At 36.2% G+C, this 23,897-nt stretch overlaps 1 protein-coding gene across 1 annotated transcript in view; it reads left to right on the forward strand.

Annotated features, from left to right (window-relative positions):
- DMGDH (dimethylglycine dehydrogenase) overlaps window positions 1-23,897 on the forward strand; it is a gene marked incomplete at its 5' end in the record, with an annotated part of 44,804 nt that overhangs the window by 20,020 nt on the left and 887 nt on the right. Inside the window, 8 exons of the mRNA XM_042804777.1 lie at window positions 3,899-4,068; window positions 4,227-4,380; window positions 5,287-5,452; window positions 8,094-8,224; window positions 9,689-9,906; window positions 10,796-10,953; window positions 12,028-12,087; window positions 23,227-23,361. Coding sequence (XP_042660711.1) covers window positions 3,899-4,068; window positions 4,227-4,380; window positions 5,287-5,452; window positions 8,094-8,224; window positions 9,689-9,906; window positions 10,796-10,953; window positions 12,028-12,087; window positions 23,227-23,361 — 1,192 coding nt within the window. The remainder of the gene's footprint in view (window positions 1-3,898; window positions 4,069-4,226; window positions 4,381-5,286; window positions 5,453-8,093; window positions 8,225-9,688; window positions 9,907-10,795; window positions 10,954-12,027; window positions 12,088-23,226; window positions 23,362-23,897) is intronic.

Raw genomic sequence — 23,897 nt, forward strand, 5'->3', positions numbered from 1 at the left:
ACTGAATACAATTCCAGGCCCATGTTATTGAACACATTCTGTTTACATTGTTTTTCCAATTGCCTAATTTGCTGTTCAAAATCCAGCTCAGCTTTTTCCAGTTTTCTTTCAATCTAAACCAAACAAACCCTCAGATCGTAAGATAAGGCTGTATCACTAATGTGCTTTCTGAGGCCCTCAAAATAAAAAGGTTTTGTAATTTTGCAATGATTCATTGTGAAAGGTATTCACCTTTGATGCTTGGATTTAAAAAAAAAATATTGTTATCTTTTAGTAACATTTGCAGAACTTATAGTTACAAAAGTGGTTTGCCTAGTCCTTGTTCACCAAAAAGACTGTCTAAGTTCATTACTCTGCTGCCAGACTTTGGAACCTGTTTTCCTTCATTGGTGTCAAGCAGAGCAGAATCGAAGTTCCATATAGGAAAACCTGGAGACCAGTGTTATATGTTTAAGTTTCTTTAAACAACTTATTTCAGGAAATTGGTTAATATCTAAAAATTTAGACACAGGTTATAATTATGTTGCTGTCATTGGATTGCTTTTTCTGCTTTTCAGGGACTTTTGACTCTGTTCTATGTGTCTGGGTCATTGCAGTGTTTCTGCCAGTGTTGTAATTTTTTGTGTGCATTAGCAAATCATTATCTAATAGTCAACTAGCAGGGACATTGTGACAGAGGACTTAGTGCTGTTAGTCTGGAGGATTTGTATTATCTAAAATTAGCAGCATGCTAGGCATTTTAATGTGCAAAGAAGTTAAGTATAGTTAGCAGATCTTGTATCACTGTTTATTATTATGGTTGCTCAATGCTTCCCATTTTCAGTTACTTACAGCTGTGAAAATGTTAACAAGAGTAGGCTAGAATTTTATTCAGAAAACTTTAAATCGAAGCAGTGTAACCATTCCAAAGAACAAGATTATTGGAAGGTGTGTTCTTTTGCTATGTTAAGGTTTTTGGGGTGAAGTCTTTCTTTTGAAAAGCTCTAATATGCCCATTTTCTGAGAATGAACTTTTGTCTTTTTGACCTTTCTCCCAAAGATATATCTTTCTACCATTCTTCACAAAATCTATCCATGAGGCCTGTTCACAAGCCTTTATAAATGTTACAGCTCATAAGCCCTTAATATATTGAGACTCACTAAATCTTGCACTAAGATTCCTGCATTCTATCTGCAGTAGTATTCCACAGCCAGAGACTGAACAGGAGTTTTCCTGCAGAAATGGGATAGAAAAATTACTAAACCTGGGACAAAGACACTAGAAAAGGGACCATGGTGTGCAGGTTCTCAGATTTCATAGGAAAAGGGAATGGAATGAGTTGAAAATTGGTGAGAAGCAAGGACTCATATACAAGTAAGACACAAGAATAGGACCATAGGGAAGATAATCTGGCAGGGATTGGAAGGAGAGAAGAAAAACAGAGAAGAGTAGTTTGTGTTCATTAAGGAAATTTTCTCTAAATCCTCATATGAAGACTGAGATTAGTAAACAGTACCACTCTTCACAGCTACTTGTGCTATCCTATCCCTGTACAGCATGTGTTTCATTCTTGTGCAGTAGAACTGCAGTGGATATATAAATACAGTCAGCTCCCTGTTATCTGAGGTAATGAGGGATTTGGGGACCCTACAAAATTTAAAATCTTGGATAATGTAGGCCCAGCTAGGAGCATCAAAATCAACTGGTTGCACAGAGTCAGTGCTGCAAAGATCTGCAGAGTGTAGATACCACTCAGCCCAGGTGCAGTCCTGGATGTGTAGTAGCAGCTCCACAGTACAGGGTGGCCTCCTGAGCTGTCTTGCCCCGGGGCTAACCTGCCAGCAGTCTTCAGCTGAAGCTAAAAAACTTCATGGTATTTGGTCTGTTGCCACCCACAGTCATGCAATGGTCTCTGTGTTGTGTTCTCTTGTGCTCGTGGCTGTGGTGAATGATGCAGGGAGACTTAAGCTGGCTAAAATGTCTTCCGGAACTGTTCTTGAAGGCATTGTAACCACAGCTACAAAATTTACAGCCATGAATAACTACAAGTTGTGTAAGTAAATTAACACCAGAGATGGCTAACCCTACTGTAGTACTTGTAGAGAGGCGGTTTACAAGCACTCATCCTTCCTGCATCAGCTGTGGTGATAGAAGCTCGTGCTGAGAGTCTGAAGATTTGTTTTGAACAGTCTAAAGGAGTGTGTTTGGCAGAATTACTTCATGTACCCAGCTGTTTGATATTTCTGTTTTATTTAAATAAATAAATATATGACAGATAAAACCCCAGTGTGTCGAACTAATATCATGAATATTACGAAGTCAGGAATTCTACAAGTGCCAGAACTAAGTTGTAAATGTAATCTGTATTTATTCTTCTTATGCATATGGACTAGAATTAAATGATTACATATTTTTTTTTCTATAAGATCCTTGCCTATTTAATTGAGGACATAGAATTCAGAATGCAAAGTTGATGAGCAGCAATTCAAGTTTGTCTTAGCTTCACTATTCAATTGAGTGTCTGATTTAATAGCTGCATGCTAATCTAAACTTGGTTTTTAGACTTACTGTTTTTTCAAGGATTTTTCTGTTGTGCTCATTAGAGCATTTCACAAATATCAAATAATGTATTTTCACATCTTCCCTAGACAGAAAGCTATTTTAAATTTTTTTTTTTTTTTTTTAGACATGGCAAGCTAATTCACAGAGCCATGAAAAATAAGAAGTTTAAATAATTTAGTATTGGTAATTAATGTCATTAGATGTTGCAGTGTTAAATCTGAGGTGCCTGTAATTCAGCATCGTGTGCTACTGTGCAGTTGTATGTATACTGAGTAGCTACATATACATATTGCAACACAACAAAGATTCTTGTCCCCAGTTGTCCAGTTGAGGTACCTTGCAGGAACACATTTCAGACACAGCTTTTTCTCTATGGAAGTCGAGATGTTAAGCATTTTGAAAGTTAAAATTATGTACAAAATGTTTAAGTAAGGAAACCTTAAATCTATCACTTCATAACTTTTGAGCATCTACCTTTGCTGTATGGTGTGGTTCCTTTAATGTAGCTTTCTAACAAGAGATATCCTCTACAGGCTGATACTTCACATACTTGTTATGTAGAAACAGGACACGCTTTTGCTACACACTGGTAGCAGAAAATTTCTACATGCTTATTTTGTTAGCATAAGCTTTCTGGAACCAGTTCTCTTTATAGTTGTAGTGGAAAACAGACAAGGTAAATCAGGTAAGAAAAGTCAGCTCTCAAAATTTGGCACCACTGCAAACAAGTCTTCTAGTTTTATCCCCAGCTCCTCTACATTTCTTGATTTTCTGTGGAGCAATATAGAAAGTACTCCTGGTATTTCAACTTCTTTAAAGCTATCTTGGTAGTGTTGTCTCCTGACTTTTGCTGCTGTTGCTCTTGTCACTCTAATGTAAATACTCACTGCAGCTGCTAGAATGTCTCAGTCTGATTTTCAAATCTGAGTCTGGTTCAATCAAACCTTGTTGAAAAAGAAGAGATATTCTATGACTAAAAAGTGTATTTAATGGATATCAGAAGTTTGGGAACTTTATTTTGTATTAATTGTCAAAGAATTCTAATGTCCCTAGAAAAGATTGTTAAATTCTGAACTTCAGAGAAAGGAAGAGCTTGCTGTAATCTCAAGCACTGCAACTGCTGTACGTTAGCAGTGGAGTTCTGCTGCTGACAGTGGGACAGTAGAAATACCTGTCAATAAAATATGTAATCTTGGAAAACAAGACAAAATAGAACAAACAAAAAAACCCTGAAAAAAACCCAAAAAACAGAAGGAAAAATACTTTTGGATGTGTATTAGTAATATATGCTAGTACTGATTTTTAAAAACAAAACAATAAAGACTTGGCACTGCAGGACTTTTTCCTGTTTTTAAGGTATGGCATTATACATGCTGGTGGCATAGGAAAGTACCTCAGTGATTGGATCCTTGAGGGGGAACCTCCATTTGACCTGATAGAATTAGATCCCAACCGCTATGGAAAGTGGACCACTACAGAATACACAGCAGCCAAAGCAAGAGAATCTTACGGTTTTAATAACATTGGTAAGAAAGTATTTTTTTGAATACATTTTTATCCTGAAAATTGATTCCAACAAAGCCTGCCTCTAAATTTCTCTGTTTATCTATGTGTATTATATCTTGGTAATGATCTTAGTATGCCATGGTTTCTGGTTTTGTTGTTTGTTTTTTTCCCCCTCTAGTTGGTTACCCTAAAGAAGAAAGATTTGCTGGGAGACCAACAGAGAGAACCAGTGGATTGTATGATTTGCTGAAGTCAAAATGTTCAATGGGCTTTCATGCAGGATGGGAGCAGCCTCATTGGTTCTACAAACCTGGAGATGAGACTGGATACAAGTAAATGAAAGATTACTTACTTTTTTTTTTTTTCTTTATAAATTGTCATAGCAAGGACCAGCTGAGTTTAAATTTTATGAGAAGCATACCTTTATCACTCATTTTGTCTAGAAGTATCTAATAGGTAGATCTTCTGTTCTTGATTTTTCCATAGTTTAGAATCCATTTCATTCTGATAATGCAGACATTTCAAAACACACATCAAGGTATCCCGAAACTCTTCTAGATTTGGGGTATGAGGGAGCAGCCGACCTCAAGGAAGAGATTAAAGAGCAATTTGTTCATTATAAACTGGTATTTTTCTCCCTTTCTTATTATTTCATCAGCAGTGCAGTATAATGTTTTCATGAAAAAGATCATTCCTCTCTGCATAATTCTCATGAAAGAAGCACAATCCTCCCTTTTTTTTTTTTTTTTTTTTTTTTTTTTTTTTTCCTTTGTGCCTGCCCACCCAATTACCTTCTTACATCAGGGAACATCCAGCAAATAAATGTTTTCCACAGGGATATTGGAGTCCCAGTCTAATACAAGGCTCATAAACAAATAAAGAGGCACACTTTGCCATTCAGAAATAAAGCCTTTGACACCTTAAACTCAAATGATTCAACAACAATGTATGCTGTAAATCTACACATGACAGACTACTACTTCTAACATGTGAAGAGTTCACTGTTTATTGTACAAAGTGGTTGATAATATATCAACCTATATCTTTCTCTGTTGTTAGAGGATTTTAATAGTTGAGCTATGTTAGACCAAGGAAAAATACTGGGTAAGCTAGCTACAAGTAGGAAACTCTATCTCTTTTGAATGATTATTAAACTGAAGAAACTGGAGACCACATTGTGCTGAAAAGAGCACAGAATTTTGAAATTGTGTTTTATGTGTGTAAATGCTCTGTTTCAGACCCAGTTTTCGGCGCACAAATTGGTTTGACCCTGTGGGTCGTGAATATAAACAGGTTATGGAAAAAGTTGGTGTGATTGACCTGTCGCCATTTGGCAAGTTTAAAGTAAAAGGCACAGATTCTGTTAAGCTGCTGGATCATCTATTTGCAAATGTTGTTCCAAAGGTAAATGGGACAGTGATAACTGTTTTAATGTAGGATTTAGACAAACAGTATCTGTTTCAGAAATGGAAAATTAAGCATAATATTATTGCTGTATCTTTCAGATACCAAACACTCAGATCCTTCGGAGAAGTTGTTGTGTCAGGAGATGTATTTCATTCAGTTAAGAGAATGAACAGTGGAGTTTATACTAGAGCAACCCCAAGTAGAAGTACCTTTTGGCACAGATCATTGAATCATAGAATGGTTGAGGTTGTAAGGGACATCTGGAGGTCATCTTCTCCAATCCCCTATTCAAGCAAGTCACCTGGAACTCATTGCTTAGGACTATGTCCAGATGGCTTGAGTATCTCCAGGGATGGAGACTTCACCAGTTCTCCAGGCAAGCTTTTCCTGTGCAGGCAAGCTGTTACCTTTACAGTAAAAAAAGTGTTTCCTTATGTTCAGACAGAACCTCCTGTGTTTCAAATCTTTGCCTAAGGAAGTCCGAGTGAATATCACCTGGAATTCTTTTACAGTAGTAAATAGTAGAATAGCTTGGCAACTGCCTGCCTAAAAATGTGCTGTACTGTGACAGCTTGAGGCAGCAGAGCAGAGCAGTGAAAGATGCTCTTACCTGACTATAGCTGGATGTTGTATTCTTCCTGGGTGCCAAAGGGAATGTGGTTTTGTTTTGGTTTTGTTTGGATTTTTTTTGTGTTTTTTTGTTGTTGTTGGGTTTTTTTGTGGTTTTTGTTTTGTTGTTGTTGTTGGGGTTTTTTTGTTTTTTTCAAACGTGACCGATGCTTGTTCTCCACCTCCTCATATTGATTCTCTGTTCCAGCTGGCTGCCTGGAGGAGGCAAAGGTGTAAATATTCAGGCTATTCAGCTTTCAGCTCACACCTGTCCTTTCTCCACAAGTGTGGATGCTCACAGATCCTCAGAATGTGATCCTGTTTTCAAAAATGGCATACTGTTACAAACCACCCCAAGCTTCTTATTCTTGGTCCTCAGTTTATGGTAGTGTTCCATAAGTCCCTTTATCTTTCTGCTTTGTCAGCCTTTCTCCTATAGTGTCTTTAACTTCAAAGATGCACCTCCAGCAAGCAGATTGTTCCTTTCTGAAATGCTACAGATAGGGGGTTTGCTCATTTCAGCACAGGATTTCATTAAGTTTTTGCTATAGGTGATGGTTTTAGCTGCTTCAGACACCAGAGGGAAGAAGCAGAGGGAAACAGTGAGTACAGTGAGACTTCTTTTCAGGTGTCAGAACCAACTGCATGGAAAGGCTGTACACAACAATAGTATCATATAAGTTTAGTAGAAAGAAGAACCTGGATTTCCAGGTAGTCATACTTCTTTTTTATTGTATTTTGTGATAGCAACTATGATAGATTAATAGTTTGTCTTCCTTCTAGCTTGGAGTAGATGTGGAGTAACTGTGTCATCAGTGGGCATGGATAACACTTGTTAAATACATTTATCTGGTGAAGGGAGAGCAAGGTTACACAGGAAATTATGAGAACTAAACAATTGCTTTCTATGGATTTTATTCAGTGTTGCTAAGGGGAAAAAAGAAGCTGTACAGCGAAGTAGAATGAACAGTTTATGAGTCCACTTAAAAATCCAGCATTCACAACAGTTGGTTATTTAAGTTGTCTGATTTTTGGTGCAATTCATGCTTGTCTGAATCATAAAATAAATCAGTCAAATTAATGTAGATATACTTGTATCACAACCAAGTTGAGCGTGACTAGCATCAGATCCTGAAAATTAAACTATGTGCCTGTAGTATGCCAGTAACTATATTAATGTGATATGACCTTACAAAAGAATGTTAATATCTGCAATATTTTTCCTTTTTCCATTCATTGTCTGGAATCTGGGCACTGGCTGGCTGATTGACAGGGTTCTTATGAAAGCAGAATGAAATAAGAGAGATTGAATTCTGCCTCTGCAACCAGACCAGTGAAACAGCTATGGCACATTCATATTTCTGTTTCTGTGGATGATATCTGTATGAACATGTATATGTTTTATGGTCACAGCTAAGTAACTGTTATTTGAAATTTTGCCTCTAGAGATCGCATTTCTACACAGAACCTGATTCAAATATACAGAGATATAGATTCATAGTCAGCAACTACATAAAATATAAAAGCATGCATAAATCAGGGCCACAAATACACAAGCCAACTCAGTATTTCTTCCTTTAATGTCAAGGGTAAAATATATGTTACCCTTTTTGGATCTGAAAGCCTTATTCACATGATTGAAAAAGAATATTTATGTCAGTAACACACACAGAATTTTTTATTCTGATGATCAGAGAACAAACTAAAATTGATTGAATTTGCATTGAAAATGCATTCATAAATCAAATGTAGCCTAAGAATGCCTTGTCTAACACACAATTAACAAATATTTATAAAGGTCTTGATTATCTCATTTCAAAAATTTCATTTTTTTTTTTAATAAAGAAAATGGTGAAGTTTCCACTGTAAACCTTAATCTTGGACAATTGTGTCCACTCCTATTGTGGCATAGCAGGACAAACATAAAAAATGTGTTTTTTCAAGTGAAGACATTTTCATATATATCATAATGTTTAAGAATTCAAGGATTTTATTTTGCATTCTTAATAATTGCAAATTTACTCTATAGGTGGGTTCCACAAATATAAGCCATATGTTAACACCGAAAGGAAACGTTTATGCTGAGCTAACAGTCTCTCAACTGTATCCTGGAGAATTTATGCTTGTAACTGGCTCAGGGTCAGAACTCCACGATCTGAGGTTAGTTTATTTGTGATACAGTAAGTACATAGTGCTGTACAGTCACATTAATATAGAAACCTTTTTATTAAGTGCCAAATTCTCAATTATTAATCAACAAACCTTTCACTAAGTTCACAAGAATTCTACTTATTTATTGATTTTGGTTTCTTAGAAGCTTGGTTGACTTGAATCCTGAAGTATAAGCAGTTGCATATTGGTTTATTGCTGATGTAAAAAGATGGAGAATTTACGGATAGTTATGTAATATACTTGAATGGAGGTAGTTCTTGTTGTTGAACCTGCTTGTGTTTGCCATTGTATGATGGAACACGGCAAGGTTGTTCCTTTCTATTATTTTCTATTACGCAAAAAAGAAAATTGGCTTTAAACATGGATGACCGCAGAGGCACTGACCTGGCCAATACAGAGGGGTATAGTGCAGTCTTCCTGATACTGTGATAATGCCTTCTACTTTGGGCTCTGGGGTCACAAAGCAAAACAACAGAAAGAAAGTAAGTAGAAGCAGTTGCAGGGTGACTTCAATAAAATGCTTTTCATAGATGAGCACTAGAAGTGACATTTCTAGTGCTATTAGTGGCTGTAAAAACATACTAAGGAACATAATTTTTCTTACTAAAGATTGCTGACAAACCAGTTACTCAAAATGAACCAACACATAAAAGACTGAAGTTTGCTACCCCAACACAGACTGAATAATGTAGTTTTATAACAGTCCCATGAGTATCAGTAGGACCATTGGCACATTCAGGACCCAAATGGCAGAACCAGATCTAATGCATTAAATTCTACAGAATTTCTGCAGTCCTACTTGGAACTCCCCTGTGCCTGAGATCTTTGAACACTGCTTAACAAAGTAGTACTTCATAAGATTTTAAAATATACTAATTTAATTAATTTTGTGAGCTTTCTGAAAGTCAACAACACAGCTGGTGTTTTGGATTAAATCAAAAGTGAACTTCCTGCCAATGCTTCAAATACTGTATTCAGGAAGGAACAAATCTGGTTGTACATTTCTGTTGACACAGGAATTTGTTTGGAGATTTCTTATGTTCACTGTGTTTATTGCTTACTCTTTTTGTTTGTTGACTTTCTATTAACACATTCAGGATCCAAAGGCACATCTGTGTTCAGTCCTATGAGATCACTTTCTCTTATCTTGAAAATACTGTTCCACCTATTTATATTCTCTCCTTTCCTGGCGGTATCCCAGATGCCTGTATCCCTATACCAGTGTCTCACCAGGAAACACTGTTTAACACCAGCGATGGATTTGGCTATCTATTGTAGCACATACATCCATTTGTTTTTAGGAGGTGTGGGACTGGGAGCTACTGGGAAGATGAACATTAATAAAAAATGACTCCTTTTAAAATTTTATCTAAATCAGTTATTTTTTCATTAAGTATTGTGATATATGTGAAATGTGTTATATTTTTCATTGATGTTGTGTTTTACATGCAGATGGATAGAAGAGAAGATAATGAGAAGTGGATACAAAGTTGAAATAGAAAACGTGACAGATGAGATGGGAGTACTTGGTGTAGCGGGTCCCTATGCAAGACAGGTCCTCCAGAAATTGACACATGAGGATCTGAGTGATGGTTCATTTAAGTTTCTCCAGTCTAGACATCTGCAACTTTCTGATATTGCTGTTACTGCCATTAGGATATCATATACAGGTAAGAAATAGAGAAAACAGACTCTTAATAAAATAGATGATTAATAAAATAATAAGTGTAACTAAAATTATGTTGAAAAATAAATCTCATCATATATTCATAAGCAATAAGTTAATTACATTTTATATATAAATGTGTGAGGAAACAGTACAGTGATTTTCAAAAGTGATATAGTCAGGGTCTATGCTGAGTTTTCCAAGACCTTTTTCTCTAGCATACCGTATAGTGTAAATATTTATTTTACAGAACAAAAGGCCAGCTCTGATAACCTCTGTGGTATTTGCTGCAAAAGCAACGTCAAGAATTGTTTTTGGATTACCGTATATTAGTGTTTGTCAAGTGCCTTGAAAATATAACGCTGTAGTGCAGAGTGTTTTTCTCAGTTACCTTTTATTTTTATTTCTTTTTATGTCCATCTCTACTGCAATAGGCTGAATTCAGAGCATTCTGAAGCAGCTGAAGTCCTTGTAATTCACATTCCTTCAGTTGTACTAAATATGATACAGTACACTCCTTTTATGCTTATTTACACTCAGTTACATTTACTATTCACTTGCCAAGTCATTGTCTGTTTATAATGCCCTTAAGCTTCATCTCTTATTGTGACTTGTTACTTATTGACTGTTTTGATTATTTCACCCCCCACCCACCCACCAGATTTCAGTTAACAGTTTAAATTAGAATAGTATCACTGCTTAAAACCTAGGGCATAAATCCTCTGGTGGTTCTTACAGGTAATTAGACTCGCTATATGATAGCTGAATTGACCCTAAAATGTGAATTAACACTTACAGGATTGATCCCCACTTTTTACCAAGGATAGGACCATATTTATTAGGATTGTTTCATTGTTAAGCTGATGAAACCATTACTCTTTTTTGTATAACAGGTGAATTGGGCTGGGAGCTCTATCATAGAAAAGAAGATTCTGTAGCTCTTTACAGTGCAATCATGGAAGCTGGCCAAAAAGAGGGAATTGACAATTTTGGAACATACGCTCTGAATGCTTTAAGGCTGGAAAAGGGTTTCCGAGCGTGGGGGGCAGAGGTCAGTAAATACATCTTCTTTATTATTCTTTCTGTTTATTTTTGTATTATTATTTCATTATGACTATACAGCTTTTAGTCAGAGTTAGCACAGATAGTATTTGTTCCAGTTTCTCAATTTAGCATGAAAAGAAAATTTCCCTTGAGCAGGAAAAGCTGCTATAATTCTGAACAGTGTATTTTCTAAATAAAAATAACTAGTATACTCCATTGTACTGCTGGCAAAGAGACCCTTATTTTGATTCACTGATGGTTTTCCCTCTTGTGTATAACAAAATTATGAGGGTTTTGCTGAGCGCTAGTGTTTTGAAATCAAAGGTTTGGCTGTTAGGTTCTGAAAATATTTTGTTTTTGTAATAACTATGTCATGAGAGGCCAATTATTCTTGCTTCATAATGTATTTGGAACTTTTTCATTTCCCATTACCTTGTTTCTGCTGAAATTTCTCACTCACAATAAAGAACTACTCAGGGGACCTAGAGGATTTAGGGAAAATAAGTATACTTCCTGCTTGCCTGAAATTTTTTCTAATTCCTTTGAAAATGAAAGAACTCAAGAAGGTGAAATGGTGGACTTTTAGGGGTCCTTCCTGTTTGCCCTGTGACAATTATTTTAATTCTTGCTACAAATGCTGCCTAACAAATCATTCTACCTATACATAATGGGAAGGTGGTGAATAAAATTGGCTTTGTGTTTTGTTTTCTTCTCCAGCTAAGACATTCCTCTGTGTTGGAATTAATGTGCATACCTCAGTTACTCAATCTTCTGCAGGTTCCATTATGCTTTCAGGAAAGAGCCTGTTTCTTACTGAAATGTTTGTGTACTTTGCATATTGAAACTTAGATGAATGATTTACATATCTATACTTTATATTAGGCATAATAGTAGATACTCTGTTGAAATTGCATATTGGAAGCTTACAGTGTATTCAAATAGAAGTTGCACATATAAAACTTGGAAGACATTGGCACAAGAATAAATAGAAGGAGGCACAGAATGAATAAATAAACTCCCACCAACCCAAAAGCTATGGTGGTCTGTCATGTATGGATGGTGAATTTATATTTTTTAACAGATGAACTGTGACACTAATCCCTTGGAAGCTGGACTGGAATACTTTGTAAAGCTAAACAAGGTATGCCTTATTATTTTCAGCATTCTATTATGTCCGAGGTTATTCCTTTAATTGTTTGAAAATAAAAATATAATTATCTGTAAAATAAAATAGGCTGGAAAATAAGATGAGCAACTATAAGAATAATTACTTTATAAATCCTGTTTTGTTTCAAGAAAATGTTTTACATTTTTCCATGTTTCATGCAAATAAAATTATGCATTAGATCAGGAAGTTGCAAATACTAAATGTTGTCTACATGAAAAATAACTCCTTGTTACTTATTTTCATAGAGAAATTTGGGTCATGTGCTTTTGTAAACATATGGCATCTATATGCAAGCTGAACAAGCCTGTTTACACTGTGAAAATGTTATACCTGCTTATTCTTGCTAAAGGAGTTGTCTGGAAGATCATTTCTCTGGCTACCACTCTAGTACAGAAATTACTGAAAAAAAAAACAATAGATTTTTTTTTTTTATAAGAACTGATGTCTGACAACTTATATCTACGTCAAATATAAGTTAAATTAATATATTGGTTAAAAAAATAATTAGTTTGTAGAATTTCTGAAGAGGCCCTCTACTCATAAATTGTTTCTGCCTGCTTTAAGTTTAGAGACTGGGACTAGCTGAATTTAATGTGCAGTAAAAATGAAAATACATTATTCTATCTCCTTTTATCAACATCCTAATTTTCTTCTATTAATATTTTAGCGAATCAAACCGTGTTATAGTCTGATAGATACAGTAATTGCTTGTAATTCAGTCTGAATAAATCCAAAACAAAATGTCCAAACTCTGTCAAATTGACAACTTTCCCATGAAACCTGGTGGAATAGTTTCCTGTGCAGCTCTAATGCCACCTGTTGCTACCAGTTAGCCCATCAACTCAAACAGCAGTTGCCTGCACAGTGGCTGTGAAGTTTCTAATGTAAAAAATCAGGTCCTAGACATTTCAAGTTAAGTGTCTTAAATAAGGGGTTATATCTGACTGAATCTTTTGCCTCAGTTTTTCATCTGTAAAATGAAGTGCCAATGTTTTTACATAAGGGAGATCAAGAAGAAAAATTAATGTTTGTGAAACATTTCATCTTTACAATGATGTCATGTGATACAGGGACAAACTCTGTTCTTATTTATGTTCCCTTTATACCTGAAATGGTAATAAATCAGATAATAAATGACCCTCAATATTTTTTGCCATGTTATGCAGAGGCATTGTGGAACTGATTAAAAAAAAATAATCCCAAAGTTTCGAGTTACAACTCCAAATAAACAATAAATCCAATATATCTTAAACTTCGGGTAGGCAAGAATTATGGTAGCATGTTCAGCCTAAAAAGGTGCTTTAAGAGTCAATTTCACCAACCATAACAGGGACAATCCAGGAAAACGCTTTTCCTCTCCAACTGTTGAGCCTGTCTATAGATGTTAAAGTTCAGCCTGTGCAGGACTGAGGTAAAGTCCTCCCAGTGATGTCATTGGCAGCTCCTACATGTAGTGGAGTTACAGCTGTCTCCACTGGGTAGTGTAATTTTTCCCTAATCAAAGTAAATGACTCATGCAAGGGAAAAACACTCTTCTAGAACAGGATTACGTTGTAGTTACTCATCAAGGACTTTCCCATCTTGAGGAGAGCATTAGCAGGATTACAGGGGAATGCAATAAAAAATAATGTTACTAGTTTTTCTTTCCACTTCCATTTAATACCTGTTTGGGTTTGGGGTTGGGTTTTTTTTTTGTTGTTTGGGGTTTGATTTTTTTTTTTTTTAGTATAATCTAGAAAGCAGTCATAAGCAAGGAAAGCTATTTCTTGTCAAGTTGCCCATGTAAAACATATGAAGGCACTAATCTGCATGAAGCACTTGATTCTCTATTGCTCCACACTTTCTCTGCATGTTGAAATGCAGGCTTGGATCAGCTCTCTGGAGCAGATACTCACATTGCAGATGAATGGGCATGGAATGACTCTCCGGCATAGTTGCAGGATGTCACCCTAAAACATTTGCCAGTTTTGCTGAACTGATGTGAAAAAGGAAATAATCAATATGTATTTATTAACTCAAATTAGGGCAGTTGTGACTCTGTGTTGACACTGCAGAAGTACCTGAGCTAACTCAGATATTTGAAGTATTCTAAACACTGTAGCGTGAAGTGCTATGTGAGTTGATTTCCTCTGCTTATTGGCACTTCAGGGCTGAGTCCCAGTTCTGTACCTCTGGTTTTGGTGTCTGTTTGGCATGGCATAGAGCTCAGCATTCCTTACAGGCCATCATGACTGAAGACAAGCAAAATAGTCGGTTATAATTTGTTCCTATTGTTAAGGAAACTTTCTCCAAACAGGGCAAATAAGATGAAAAGTACAAGCAACAGATACCTAAAGATTTCTTTTTGACATGTTAGTCTGTTAGGTTCTTGGCAAGGACTTTTCCTTTAAACATGCGCCCCAACAAAAAAATTACTAGTCTGTATGCACCTGAAGATGATGCATACACTAAACTTTGTAAATGCAGAGAAATATCAGGATTTTATCGAGAATTTACATGTCTTCATATTTACGCCCTGGATATATGAATGTCCTCTCATGGAAATTAAAATACTTTTTGATTGTATTACCTTCACTGGTATTTGGTTTTTCATTCACTTTAGTCTGTTTAGAAACTGTTTACATTTTCCATGTTTGTGACTATCAATAAGAAAATCTTCTAAAAGCTCAAGTTGACAATTTTTACCCCCCACAGTCTATTAAATTACAGCACAACAGTAAGTAAACCTGTTTCCTCAAGATTTCTGTGTCAACTTTCATTTTATCAGTAAGGCTGAAGAGATGGTGGTGTTCTAGATGGTTTCCTCCAGGTTCTGCTTGATACTCGTTTTTTCTCTAATGCTGGTGTTTGTTGCTTCCTTGCATAGAAGAGTGGGATGGGCTGTGATTAAACCAAAGTGGAGGGACAGTAACAGGATTTATTTCTAATTTAGAGTATACAATGTCTTCATAACTTCACAGCAAAATCTGTCCGTTTTAGGGGTGGGATTTTTTCTAACAACTGTTGTCTGTCTTTTGGTTGTTCAATTACATTTAGAAGCTTGTTAGCCTCATCTCATGAATAAGCACTCTGCTACTAAATACATGATAGGGCCCTAGCGATCTTTGTGGCAGGAAATTCACAGAATAGCTTTAAAGAAGAAAAAGTTGCAATTCTTTTCCTCCACATCCCAGAATATCATTTTAGTTCTGTTGCACATTTGCACTTTCTCAGCTGTAAGTGGTCAAAAATATGACTGCTTTTTATTTTTCAAAACCCTACTTGAAACTTAATGGATTTTTCAGATATTATCATAGAAAAAGATAATCAATCACCAGGTGTTAATTAACTCCAGACCTTTGTTCTATGGAACAATCAACTATGTCTGTGTTTACCTTGCCATATGTATAAAAATTTCATGTGTGAAATTATAAAGACCTCTCAGTCCTAAGACCCCACAGTCCCTCTGGGCAGTCTGTTCTAGGGATTCATTATCCTTATGTTAGAAAATATTTTCCTGCTACAGTTTAAACTTATCACTGATTATTATGGCCACAGTGGACATACAGAAAAAAAAATTTCCTCATTTCAGAATCTGGCTGTGTCTTCAAAACCTGCTAGCATGTGTCTTTTTGGTCTTTTGAAGTGCTTGATTATTTTTAGCTAATTTAATATTTTTAAGACAGTCTATTTTTCTCCTAAACATAATGGACGAGAAGTCCCAATAAAACTTGTTGTTGGAGTGAAAAGCCTTAATTCAATTTAAGTGGCTCACAAGAATGAACTCTTTCAGAAGGGTTTTCCATGTGAGTCCAATAGTGCCAACAGTCATCAAGAGCATACAGCTACAAAAGCCCGTAGTTAACAGTTGTGGGTTTGTGAGTTGTTTTGCTATATCCGATACTGCCATCTCCTGGTCACTCTCTCTGCAGCAACAGCTCGCTGCGATTTGGGAAAGGAATGCGGTAGATTATGGAAACCCTTCGGGGCTCTGCTCCAGTGCACTCTTCCAGGTCGGCATCAGAGCGCTTAGCTAAGATTTAGTGTTTGTTTCTGCTGGGATGAAATACCGTTATCAGAGGCAGTGTTTCCTTGTTGCAGCCCTGTTTATTTAATGGGGCAGTTTCTTTGTTCTTCATTCTAGGGTTCTTTCCAGATTTTACAATACCCAGCATCTCTCACTTTTTGTTAGGTCTACTCTACCAGCCTTTTAAGAAACAACAACAACAAAAAAACAACAAACGAGAAAAACAAACAAAACCAAACAACAACACCCTAACCTTCTCCTTTGTTTCCTGCTCCTTTCCCTGTCTGCTTATCACTATTTGTGTTTCATCTCCACTAATCCTGCTTGCCTGAATTTTGTTGTCAAAAAATGCCTCTTAGTGTACAAGTTCTACCTCTTCTTTTCTCACTTTGGCATTTGGTGGCTTTTACTATTGCATCCATTAGACACATGCGCATTTAATTATCTCATTATTCATTATGAATAGAAGTTGTGTCATGCCCAGCAGCTTCACACAGATGGGTGAATGACAAGATACAGTCCTTGAGTATTGACCTAACCTCCAACATAACTATATGTAAGTTGTTATCTCATGGGAAACTAAGATGAGCAGTTCTAAGGCTGTGGCTCCACTCTTTTATTCCTTTGAAAGCAGGTTTAAACTTACAGTTCCATGCTCTCTTCTTTCTAGTAATTTCTTTCCCTCCTGGCCACTCTGCCCAAACTGCCCCTTGGTTGTGTCAGTCCAACTCATTGTGTTACCATGGTCTAAGGTGATATGTCCTGTTTTATTAAAGCACAAACCAACATGTCTCTTTAGGGAAAAGGATTTTTTTCTGTCATTTCACAGGTGCAGTTTGGAGAAAGGACACCAAAAGTTTGAACTGGCACAACTGCAGAGAGCATTCCCTCCAAAAAGAGAGCACTAGCAGAATTATGAGGCCTGCTCTGGTCACAAACACCACCCAGCACTAGGTGAAGAGAGAGGTTGGGGAAAGTGGCAAAAAAGATGTACATGCTGGTTCTGGATCTCTGCATCACGGCAGCATATGTAGTCATTTGTATCATCCTCCATGTAAAATGCTACTGTTTTGATCTGGTAGCACCCTATGTTTTCAGAAGCATGGAGGCAAGGAGTAGGGGCAACCAGAAAAATGACTTGTAGCCATTTGCTTATGGTGCGTTTTCCACTTAGTCATTTGTTGTTTTGTTGTAGTTTTGGGTTTGTTTTTTTTTTTTTTTTTCCTTGTTTGTTTGTTTGTGTTTTTTTTTTTATTTTTTTTTTCCATCCCTGACTTTAAAATGGGAGCTGTGTTGGTGGCACCATAGTAAATGATTCATTTTAATCTTGTTACTTGTAAAATCCAGTATAGGGTGTATAGGGCAGGCTCAGTGGGTGGAATTCCTGGCACTTGCTGTCCAGGTCTGCTGGGAACAGTGCTTGATGCTGGACAGGCATCTGTAAGGAGTAAGGGAGAGTTTCTGTAACTCCCCCTGATTGCCACTGTCCACCCTTCCTTCACTTCTCCAACTTGCATCCCTCCTTTTCTGAGAGGAATGACTATGGTAGTGATTGCTGATCCCACTCCATAACCTGGTATAAGGTTGCATATTCTATCAGCTCTACTCCACACAAAAAAGGGAAGAAAAGGGAGAAGAAAGAGCACAAGCTTTACTGAAGAAGGGATAAGGAACCTGGGGGAAGGCAGAGGGATCTGAAAAAGGATGGAGTGATGGAAAGGTACTAGGTATTTGAGAAGCGGGAAGGGTGGGGTTTTTTCCCTTCTCTTTCAATCCCCGTTTATTATGCCTACAAGATAGTTATTCAGTGTACTTTTCCACTTAAATCCTGTCCCCATTAAAATTAAAATTTAAGAGTGGAACCACACTATATGGTTACTTCATTTGTTGTCCAGAGGGTCATAAACTGGAGGATTTATTTCATAAATTTATACAGACTATGAAACACATTGAAAAGAATCTGCAATTATTTTGTTACCTGTATAAAATGTCCACCTACATCACTCCCAGTATGTTTGTTGGGTCATGTAAAGCAATAAACACCCAGTAATCTAGGAATTTTGAGCCAAAATAATTCAATAATTCATCATCTGTTTGTATCATGCCAATTTTTTAGAGCTGGCTGCTTGCATACAAGAAGGGCTTACATAGATTGAATGAAAGATGCAGTGATGCAGGTGCCATTCATAATGACTGGCCACGTCTCCCCTAGAAAACTGTTTTGTGCAGTGTAAACTGTCACTTTGGTTTGCTACAAAAAAAAAAGAAACTCATCAAAAATTTGCTACCTGTGGAGGAAAATGATCTTCAGTTATCACCCTGGTGAGGGGGATATCATTTGGAGTGTTACCCTGAAATTATTCAAGAGCATCCAACTAAGAATAATTAATTTCAAAATACTGCGTTGATGCTGTCACCAGCATGTTGTAACATGATGGTTATAGCAGATTGCAGCAGCTGTTGGCGCTGCCTTACTCAGTTGGGTGGCTTTGTGTACATAATTTGGCTGTATGCCTGCAGTCATAAGTAGCATACCAAATAAATTACAACATTTCATTATTAAGAGATTTGCGTATCTTTGCTGCCAGTTATTGTTGAATGGGTATGACATTTTTCTTCCTAGATACCTAGATGTTATTCTGCTAAACTGCAGATCTAAAAAAAAAATAAATAAAAAATTGGAAGTTTTATAGATAATTTGTGTTCCTTTGCTTCCCTTAAACCACAAAAGATTTTTACAGAGGATAGGAATTAGGATCTGTATGCCATTAAAAGCCAAACACTCTAGAAACACAGTAAGTTAGACTTTGCAGGGTACATCACTGTGCCTAAAAGATCACCTTGTTTGTTACTGTCCCCTGAATGCTTTAGGGGAAAATAAAAAGTTTTTATCTTGTGCTATCAAACACATGGTAACTTACACAAGGTAAAAGCCTGATGAGGAGGAGGACAAGGCAAATATATATGTTCAACATGTTAACAGGTGAGGTAATCAAGTGAATCAGTGGGCTCCCTTTAGCTATATGCTATTTTAAAAACTTCACTGATTTGTCTTTGTGATATAATTTTCCATTATAATCTGTGTATTAGGCAACACAAGTAAAAAGCACAACCTATCTTTTTGTTTTTATCTGGTGAACTGCAGTCAAAGAATATGAAGCTAGGCCGTAAATACTGTCTTTATCTTGTATCTAAGAAGTGTTCTTATTTTATGTGAAAAACATTACATCTGCCAAAATTTAATGCTTTGGGAGCTCATGCCAAGATAATGGAAAGTCTTTTGTATTCTAGGCTTAGCTTATTAGGACTGTCCTTACTCTAAGTAGTAAAGGTATTACATTGTTACTATATGTCAACTGATGTTTTTTTTAAAACTAAGAGACAAGAGCAGCTTTAAATTTTATATATGTTTGAGGTTAGAATTACTTAGGGTTTTCCTTTGTTTCTGTTCTTCTTCTTTTCTTTTTTTAATGAATTTATTGAATTATACTGTTTTGAATGGAATTTTTTCTTGCATTATATTTAGTGTGACAAGCTAAAACAAATAGAAGCAATACCCAAACTATTTTTCTTCTAGAAACAGGAAGCAGTTGTTACCAAGAATAGCCAGGCTGAGCCTGAATGAATCAGCTTCCAAGATGCTGTTTTGATTGGAATGAATGACCTTATACACACACATTCATAAATCAAAAATGAATAATGGTGGAAATATGTTAGTGTGCAATTGACATGGATACCCAAGAACTGTAAAACAAAAGTCCTGAACTAGTCAAATTCATATGGTTAGAATTTCTTAAGAAGTTGCTTTAAATGTTTAAAAAATAGTATATATGCACATATTTTTTGCAGTTGTACATTATATATACACACATATATTTTCACGTACATTTTTGTCCATGTTCATGTAGTGTTCTTATGTATATGTGTGTTTATGTATGTACATATACATACATGCACACATTTTTTGCAGATCAAGTGTGTGTGTTTACAAATATTTATATATTTCTGTATATTTTGCAGAGTTTTAATTCTAGGTTACCTCTTGGTTATTTTTCCAAGCCATGATTCTTAAAAGTCAAGAATATTCTTAACCTTCAAGGAACATAAAATATCAAAGAACAAACCCATTACATGAAATCTCCCAAATCCATCTCCAGTTAGCATAAGAACTATGTAGTGGTTTATTCCAGGTGGCCAAAAGCCTGGCTCAATTAAAATTAATTGCATAAGAATTTAATTTTGTATCTGTAACCAATAGGCAAAAATTGATCCAGAGATACATAGATTCTAAAGCCTGCTAGTTGCTTGCTCTAACAGTTTCCATATCTAAATGGTAATTAAGAAATGGAAGTCAAAATTATTTTTGCTGTCAACCTCAAGGTTCCAGTAATTACTATATTAACAGGAGTTAACTGTCATCTCTACAGTTAATCTGGAAGTGACTCGTTAAAGCAGTACACATCTGTTACCAGGTCATACTCAATGCTCTGATTATGATTGCTGCATTAACCTTTATGGAAACTGTTTTTCCATTTCTAAATGGGAAATTCATAGAGGTAAAAATTGTCCGGAAATCTTGACTTGAAAAACCCCACAACAACCCCAAATGTGAAAATAATAAATGTTTTATAAGGCTTTCATCTCTGTCTATGTCTGTGCACTTGCAAGAATGTGAATACACCAGAAAAAAGGAGCTGTGCTATTAGCATAGCAGTAGCTACATCAGTGCTGTGTGATACGACATTCCCAAAGTCATCGATTACAATTCTTCTGCAAAACTTGATGGTGACTCAACTGAGGAAAAGGACACAGTGGTAGTATGCTGTCAGAAGCTGGTTCCGAGAGAGTCCAGTCTGTTGCAAATCTTTTATTATTAAGAGACCTAAAGATGGGAATTTACACATTTGTACATCTGTTTTAGATGCCTTAGTGTATCACTAACATCCACACTGGATTGGCAAATATGACACAGGACTGGAGGGAAAACATACCTCCTGCAGAGCAGCAGCTGGAGGCCAGTCAGAAGGCCCTAGAGCATACGACACTCTATTTGAATACTTGTGTTTAGTTCCGTAGTTACATTCTTTGCAACTAAATACCAGCTATTACAGTAGCAAGTATAGGAAGGAACTGATTCAGTGCTGAGCATACCTGTAGAATATTTACTTCCTTGGAATTTCTCTCTGTCATGCAAATGTTTTAGTCTGTGTGTTGTGCTATGGTATACAGTCTAATTTGCGTTTCCGGTTGTAGGTATCTCCCTTCATAAATGTTCCAGCACAGTAGAAATGTAATTCTATGAAAAGTGAGAGGGAACTACCAGTAGCTGTTTATTGTCTGGTCAGAGATCTTTGCTTTATATTTTCCAGCAGCATCTTGACAGTTGTATTCTAAAATGAATCTGCATAGTCCTTTCTTTCTCTGATCTGAGCTATATTTCATGCTGTCTTTCCCCAAAGGGTGCCATCTGTGATCCTTATGTGCAATATCTGCTTCATCCTCAGTTGGTCCACCTTGATTTTCAGACTAACTGGTCCTTAACTGGTTCATAAGCTGTTTTTCACAACTGCTTACAGAGTCTAATCTTGCAAAGGTCAAAAACTCCTCATCACTGTAGTAATTTCTTTTAAGCCTACACACTTAAGAACTACAGAAATAAGAGCACATGAACTAACTGCATAATAATCTATTCCAAGTACAATGTGTTGCTTTTAATTCTGACAATGCAATAGTTCTCTGCAGAAATTAAAGAACATTACCAGAAATAGTATTTTTGACATCTTCAACAATATTTCCCTTCTTTCCTCTTAAGCAATCATAAAATTAATATAATTCCTGCTTCAGACCTAAGATCAACTGACTTAAAATAGCTTCCACTGTTAGTCATCTTTTCAGCAAAGGCTGGAAAGCTAGAGGACCTTGTCCCTGCTATTACATTTCTTGACCATTGGGCAGGCTAGTGTGGATCTGGCAAATTAGTTGAATACAAAACTTGTGTTCTGCTTCATCTATAACTTTAAAGAAAAAATGAATAGGCAGAATTTGTAAGCCACTGTTCCTAATATTTACTTCACATTTATTAGAAATAATGATATCCAACTTGATTACTGCTTTTTCCTCTGTCCGAACTGTCAGCATCTTTGAAAGGGGCTTTCTCTTGATTCTTGAAGCATTCTGTCAAGGACCACAAAGTTTATAACAACTCTTTTTTCTATGACTTCTTTTTCCAACCTATCCTCTACCCAGCCAACTATGTAAGAAAGTTGTCTGAATTACATTTAAGACTTAGGAGATGATGGTGTGAGACAAGTCAGGTTCACAGCTACTGGTAGGCAAAATAAGCTCAGATCTGTGAACCTGGCCATGGAATCAGGCTAGCTCAGTGCAATCAGCTCAAAATTGTCATGTACAATAAATACAGTCCTACATACCTCTGAGGATTCAGAGATTTACTGATGGCTCCCCTTGTACTTGTTACACATTTATGCCATCTGCTTCCAGAAAGATGAGAATCTGTTTGTACCTTTCTAGGCAAGCTGAAAAAGGGAACTCCAAATTGTAGTATCATTCTTTAACTAACATGTTACATTATCCCATAAAATGGTAGATATGAAAGAAAACATACATCCCTTAAAACATGGATATGGAATAAACTGCCAGCTCTGCAGCCTGACAGAGACACCAAAGAGGATGCATGCCCACAGAGGGAGGCCCAGATTTTAGGATCTGGATATTGGAATTCCAGGTTTTTTATAGAAAGTGAAATGATATGCAGTCTTCTGGCTTAAGGCCTTAACTAGACAGACAGTCTTGTAACACATGTCTCACTGCATATGTATTTCTACTACATTTGAAACTAAAGATATTAAAGGACTGAGATCTAGAAAAGCTAATATACTGAATAAATTTAACAAGATATAATGTACCAATATAGAAATACCAAGATACAAGATATAATATCTGTAAAAGATTTTATTTCATCTATATTTCATATAGAATATTTAAGTGATAGGAAAACAAATGAAGGTAAATTTAAATGCTTATATCTCTAAACTTTTTGCAGAACCCGAATAACCATTTATCATCCTTGTCTTCTATTCTTTCAGCCAGCAGACTTTACAGGAAAGCAAGCACTGAAGCAGATTAAAGGAAAGGGTCTCAAAAGACAACTGGTGTATCTCACCCTGGAAACAGATAATGTTGATCCAGAGGGAAATGAAAGTGTGTGGCACAATGGCAAGGTAAGGACTAGAGATCATGTTACAAGATACTAATGTTATTTCTCCATAAACAGAATCTAACTTTGTATTTCAGTGTGAATGCATTATTTTCGTTTTACAAGTGCAGAACAATTTGAAGCTATGATTAACAATTTCTAATCTTCAGGCAGGAAGCAAAGCCTAACTAAGTATCTGCAGAGAAAATGTGAAATACCATTAAGTCACAGAGGATAGAGTTGGAACAGACTAAAGTATTGTCATGCATTCTCTTCTTCTTCAAGTTCACCATTGTCCTAACAACACTTTGCTATCGCTTAAAAGAAACAAAACAATAGTGAAGTTTGGGCCTCCACGCTTCAGCACAGATGTGTTGAAACACGCACTAGCAGTTAAATCATTGTACGTAATGAATATATGCATGTGCATAGTGTATGTTCCAATGAAAACTTAACTGAACACAACAGGAGTAGGCTGTTTTTTCAAGGAGCAAAAACTTCCCAGTTAAAAGTGATGTCACCCAAAGTAGAAAATATTATGGACGGCATGACATGCTTGAA

The sequence above is a fragment of the Tyto alba genome, unplaced genomic scaffold (genome assembly GCF_018691265.1).
Source record: "Tyto alba isolate M040663 unplaced genomic scaffold, T.alba_DEE_v4.0 Super-Scaffold_42, whole genome shotgun sequence".
NCBI lineage: Eukaryota > Metazoa > Chordata > Aves > Strigiformes > Tytonidae > Tyto > Tyto alba.